Source organism: Nestor notabilis, unplaced genomic scaffold (assembly GCF_000696875.1).
Source record: "Nestor notabilis isolate BGI_N333 unplaced genomic scaffold, ASM69687v1 scaffold14874, whole genome shotgun sequence".
NCBI classification, from domain to species: domain Eukaryota; kingdom Metazoa; phylum Chordata; class Aves; order Psittaciformes; family Psittacidae; genus Nestor; species Nestor notabilis.
The window spans coordinates 1-6,217 of record NW_009925273.1 but is presented as its reverse complement, the minus strand read 5'-3'; the positions used below and the strand labels follow the sequence as shown (position 1 = coordinate 6,217).

The 6,217-nt window shown below is 37.9% G+C and overlaps 1 protein-coding gene across 1 annotated transcript in view; it reads right to left on the bottom strand.

The window, feature by feature from the left end:
- The window catches only part of UPB1 (ureidopropionase, beta), a gene marked incomplete at its 5' end in the record, with an annotated part of 16,280 nt that extends 10,629 nt beyond the window's left edge, over positions 1–5,651 (bottom strand). Inside the window, 4 exons of the mRNA XM_010012982.1 lie at positions 1,721–1,882; positions 3,104–3,198; positions 3,890–3,977; positions 5,480–5,651. Of these exons, the coding sequence (XP_010011284.1) occupies positions 1,721–1,882; positions 3,104–3,198; positions 3,890–3,977; positions 5,480–5,651 (517 nt within the window). The remainder of the gene's footprint in view (positions 1–1,720; positions 1,883–3,103; positions 3,199–3,889; positions 3,978–5,479) is intronic.
- Positions 5,652–6,217: the final 566 nt, after the last annotated feature.

Here is a 6,217-nt window from a genome sequence, read left to right as displayed (position 1 = left end):
TCCCTACCTGTTCTACAGAGACAATCCACCAAAAAACATTTCAAATTCAACACCTCTTTGGGCATTAACTTTGTTGATAAAGAAAACATTAAAGTAACAGAGATGAGCATAATCCTTCCCTGTAGTCTTGGTGGTTTCTAAAGTTCCTTTATCAGAATTGCTCTGCTCAGAAGAGTGGACTTACTTAATGCTTTGCTAACAAAACTAGCTAAAGACAATGCTGTTTTAGATAAACATTACTTGTTTCTATAAAGAGATAGGTACAACAAGAAATGTCAAATCATTATAGTATACTTGCAAGATATTATATTGTGGTAATTCTGGCATTTAGGATTATAAGAACTAACTGCTTTTACAAATAATGCAAAATTTTTAAGGAAACTCTAAAAGAATATTTTTTTAGGTGTGTTTCATTACAGTTTCATAGCTGGAAACAACGAAATTTCTTGTAATCTGTTGATGCTCCACAGAACACTAGGACATCGTATTTTAGCAACAGAACAGGAATATATTTTTTTGTTTGATTGCACAAAGAACAAATCAAGAATGTGGAAAGTAACCAAAATTCATTTTTATTAGGTGTTGTATTTTATATGGGTTTGTTGGTTAGCTTTGCTAGCTAAAAAAACAGAGCTGACAAAGTAATACTAAATAACAAAAAATAACTGTTAAAGATAGGAGTCAACACTGGTGACTCACAGGCCTGTGCCAGAAATCCATTATGTAGACACCTGTTAACAGCCTCCTCTGAAGAAACACAAACCAGTCTGATCAGATCTGGGAGCCCAGGTCAGAAATGCTAGTGGTCTTTGAACATGAAGTTTCGAGACACTAAAAAACTTTTTAAAATTAATAAAAATGACGTTTGGATTCTGAAGCATCATCTTACTGACTGGAGGAAACAAAAGCAACCGCAGGTATATTGCAAGCCCCAGTGCTTAGAAACTATGCCTCTGTTAATAACTCACTTTGGCTGACAAGGAGAGATTCAGTTAGGTAAGACAACGTATTTTTAGACCTTGGCTAATTTTTAATCCCCATCTTTCTTCTTGCGATAGTTCTACGGATGGATAAACACATTTCAAATCTACCAGTTTTCCTCTGACATTGCCTCTACTACCAGTTCAGCTTCTGAAGCCGATTCTGGAGGACAGCCTAAAAACTGCTTCAGTGGAAGTAAAGTGATTAGTAAACAGAAGAGGCCATAAAACAGCTATTCAGTCAGAAGAATAATGAATTAAGGGATTCTGCTCAAAGAAACATAAGCAAAGTAACTGTCATTTCCAAGACAACCTCACAGAGAAAGAGAGATCAAGATCTTAATGCTTACACCCGAACCATGAAAAAACTGCCCTCCAAAGCAAAGTAAGTTCAACATGCACACATGCAAAAACTATCTAAGCCAATCATGCACAACTAACACAGCAAAGCTGTGACTCTAAGAAGACTCTCGTTTTAAAGATCCTTGATACTTCTGTAGTTTCCATCAGGCCAAGAAAGAGTACCTAACAAAGTTGCACTGTTATTTGCCCTTTAAGAGTCATCACATTCTGCTCCTGATAAATTAACTTACCTTTCACCTCAAAAAGTCCAATTTAACACTTACTCAACCACATTTTCTAGAAATACATTCCATTTGCTGCCAACCTGACTCTGACAGAACACATGCTGGCATGAACAAAAGCTGAAAGGTAGGACTAGCTTGAGAATCGCATCTTACCTCATTGAAATCTCCAACCCTTGGAATGTGATTTTTTCTACTTTTGCCAAGGACAGCTCCAGAACTAGAAATGACCACTGCAGTATTCCACAATGTTCCCCCGTGTGTTTCGTCTCGCTCCAGGATTGGAGATATCACAACCATATTGTATTTCTTTGCCAGCTACACAAATGAACACAATTCTTCTATTATACACAAGCCTGCAGTATGTTCACATTTTGTTCATAAAGAAGGATTAAAAAGTTTTCATCTGGCCTATTACTCTGAGCGTTATCAAGGGCTAATGCTTAACTTGTACTGGCATGCCCACATAACCAGTTTCTTCAGCAAACATGGATACATCACAGAGAGTCTTCCCCCTGAATCCTTCAACTAGAAATGCAAGGTACCAACAGGGAAAAGCAATCTAACAGCAATGGTCAAACTACATAGCTGACCTCTATCTATTCACAGGTATAGGAGGAGGCAGATCCCATCCCATTCTTCTGTCTGGTGAAAGACACCGCAGCTAGCTGAAAACAGTTATTAAAGCGAAAGTAAAACGTTAAATAACATCGGTGTAAGTTCAGAAATAGAGCAACTTCTGAGTGCCAGTTTACCAACACGTCTTTTCCTTCAAATCACTTCTCTTTCATTTATCCACACTTCCCCAGTGTCATTAATTCCATAAGGAGATGCAACATGTACTTGCCTAGATCAGACTATAGATATTATGCTGTGTACAAAAGCTTAATAGGGCAGTGTATATCTGGGTAAATTTGACATCAAAACAGTCTTCCAGCCACTTATAAAATATTGAAATTCCTTATTTAAAAAAAAAAAAAAAGTTAGAAAACAAAAATAAACTCTGTCACCCTTGCAGCCAACAATCTCTGGTAAAATAAGAGCCAGACAGTAACAAATCTCCTTGGGTGCATAAAAAGACTCCTACATTTGGTGTCATTTCACAGGGAGATGCAAAGACTTGTGTGAAAGTGTTCCCTGTTGGGAAAAGCCTGGCTGTTCTCACACCTTCATAAATGCACTGCTTAATGCTCAAATACTCTAGGCAAGAAAAAGCTTTTCCATTTAAATGAAAATTAAAAATATTTGTATGAAAAATGGTTCCTCCCTTGAAAATTCAGGAACAATTAAAAGGGCAGTTTCAAATGCCTTCCATGGCAAAAGGGAGTCTATGAAGGCAAACAGTTTAAAAAATAAATACCAGGCACAGCTGTTGTCCATTTCTAACTTCATTCACTATCATAATGTTTGTCAAGCAAGTTAAAATTTTTATTATTTCAGTTTCCTCAGTGGTACAAGACCAGTACACAAGAAAGAAATCCATGCTCATCAGCGGCAGGTATGGGCTGGGGTTGAAAGCTGGATGTGGGGATTTTTTACCTCTTGACAGAATTTTGTTGTTGGCCCATCCTCTGCTGACTCAGCAAATTCAGTCCAAGGAAGCTTCTCTCTTGTACAGAAAGCAAAGGGCATGGCTGGAAAACACCAATGCAAGACAAAATTGACAAGAATGTTCATGTCGCTCAAGAAATACACACTGCTTGCATCAATACAGACAAAAAAGTAATTAAACACTTAAAGATTCAACTGTTTTCCTTGTTTTAAGGCAAAAACTAATTAAAAATACTTTAAACAAGGGCGAGGAGTTTTGGGCCTGCACAGAGCAAAATAGAAGAGAAAGAATGCACTTAGTGAAGCCTTACTAGAGGTAAAAATACAAAATATACTCCAGTCACTAGTGTACACTTTCTGTGAATAACTTGTTTTCACAAACATTTTATCAGCCACCAGCTTGGTTTTTGCCTCTATTCAACCTCTAAGACTCCATCTTAATTAAAACTGAATTTTCTTACTATCTGTCTAGAAAAAAACCCAAACATTTTAGGAGAAAAAAAAAATAAATAAGGAGAGGATCATGAAAGATGACATGGAAAAGGAGCACATCTAGAAATATCACTGTTGCAGCACACACCAGTCTTCAATATAACAGACTTCACAGTTCTGCTAAGACTCTGGGTTTTCCTTCAGAAAGCAAATCAGTGAACCGTTCTATCTTGGAAGATCTCTGCTGTTTACTTAAAAAACATACTTCTAGTACAGGATATGTGTTAAAATAGAAGGAACTTGACCTCTGAAAATCTAGAAAGAATCAGACAAAATACTCACTCCAAGCCTCCTGGAAACAAACTATGTTGACCCCAGATTTCGCAGCTACTTCCACAATCTCTGCAATGCGTCTGTGCAGTGCAGCCACCTGATTGTGAGAAATGTCATGCTATAAAAAATGCTGTATGTTCTAAGTCACTTGTATATTAACAGCCTGGGTTTACAGGTTTTGTTCACACTGAATTTATCTTGTTCTATACTTAGTCTCATTGCTTTCGGGGGGATAACTCAAGAAGTTATTTCTGAACACTGATAAAAGAAAGAGTTAGGTTTTTAAAAGCATTTAGATGCTGAAAATAGAGAAAGCAATCCAATGGAATTCTAATTCTACGGTTACAACATTTAAATATACGGCACCTCATTGCTTATTGATCTGCAAACAACCAAAAAATGTAACAAAACCAGCAAAAAATACGTTGTTGCTCATTGTAAACAACCTACAGAATGATGTTAAGTAAATGCAAATTCAAAGTAAAATACTCAGAATCTTGAAACGTGATGTAAGGACAGTATTTCCTTGCTTATCTCACACATATGGATCTTGGATATTCTCTGAGTTACAAACTCCAAGTTATTTTCTAAATCCCTCTGTCATAAAACCAAAGCAGATTATTGCTAAGAAAAAACATCGAAGCATTTATTAATTAGTCAGAAAACATTGTTTCAAAGTACTTTTTTCTTGAGTATTCTACTTAAATATAACATAGGGGTAGCCCTTTGCATTGATACTTTCAGGTGTCAATAAAAAAAAAGGTTCCAAGAAAAGTCAACAGTGACCTATGAACTCAACAACTATACACTGATTTACAGAAATAGTTAACTAGTTATTTATGAGGTAAAATCGTGAACATAAATGGTAATCTTTCAACAGATGCTACAAAGAATCCACAAACTTGATCCATTTACTGAATTAATTATTTGCATCTGAGACAGGTAATATCTTTCCAAAAGAAATTACTTCAGAAATGCTCTGTCCTGTCACTGTATAAAACTAGTCCTCCAGGAGATTTTATAAATACGGTATTTTCTTTCACTTTTTAGAAGCTACTTTTAGGAGGCTGTTTCTCTACATGTGTCACCTCAGTGCTTTTGTGTCCAAGATGATAAGAGATGATGGTCATGTTGTAATAGGATTTCACTTACTGCTGTACAAAAAATAATGAACACAGCTTTATTAATCTGTGTTTACTGTAGCAGATTTTCCTATAATGGAACATTTCTCAGTTAAAACAAGAACTGCACCTGTGCTTTCCATGGGTTGATTTTGGGTAAATGATTTTCTGGTTCATTTTAGAGGCAAAGGATTTCCATGTACAAAATCAGTGACTAAATATTTAGCTTTGGAAACACCGCAAACAGGGTGGGCAATCCACTAAGTGAATGCAACACAAGAGCTGTTTCTGAGAAACATTAAAACTGAATGTGTCATTTGATCTTAGAGTGTGCTGTATTAAAACAGTGATGGGTCCCATACTGCCAGACAATCAGCAGACACTTCACAATGGAGTTTCTAACATCAGCTACTGTGTTACGCCTCAATCCAGTAGAGCATGAGTTACACACAAACAGCCCAGATCCCAGTTTGTGTACCTGGACTGACACTGCTGTGTCTGTGGGAAGTGGAATTTTATTCTGTATCAGTCCCACTCGAACAATACGTGGCCTTCTCAGTTGCTCTGGTTCAGCATCAAATCCATAGCCCTGTAGCTCAAAATCTCTTTCTTGAGCTGCTGAGAGAGCACCAGCTGGCAAACTAAGTTTTCTGAATTGAACAGGAAACAAAAACATTTCAAGATGAGATGCAGTTAACTAAAAGGATCACAAATGCTGCCTGCCTCTCAGAGACACCCAAGTTCCCATGCCCCAGCTACAAGGGAAGTATCAGGAAGTAGCCAGGTCATGTGCAAATCTCACTGCTCTCCTCCATGACAGCAAACTCACAGCATCCTCCTCTGTAACCATCGGTTCCAGACTTAATACCTTGCTACAGAAATCAAGGAGCATGTATGTACAAACCTTCATCTACCACCCCCAGATTATAAACATTTTCTGTCTAACGTACTTTCCTGATGACAGATCCCCACTTTCCCAGCTCCCCCACCCCAAACCGACCAGATCCTCCCCAGGTCTTTCATTTCAGTCAGCCACCTTGTCACAGGACCTCTGTATCACCCAGATTTCCAAACTGGATTACCTCCTCAACTACCCCACTTACCCACCACAGGTCCTACCCTTCTTTCTCCTTTCAGCCCAGCCCTGTGTCCTGCGAACCCATCCTCAAACTGACCCTTTTCCCTTCATCCCGTGCTAGGCAGCCCCGCGGCGCCC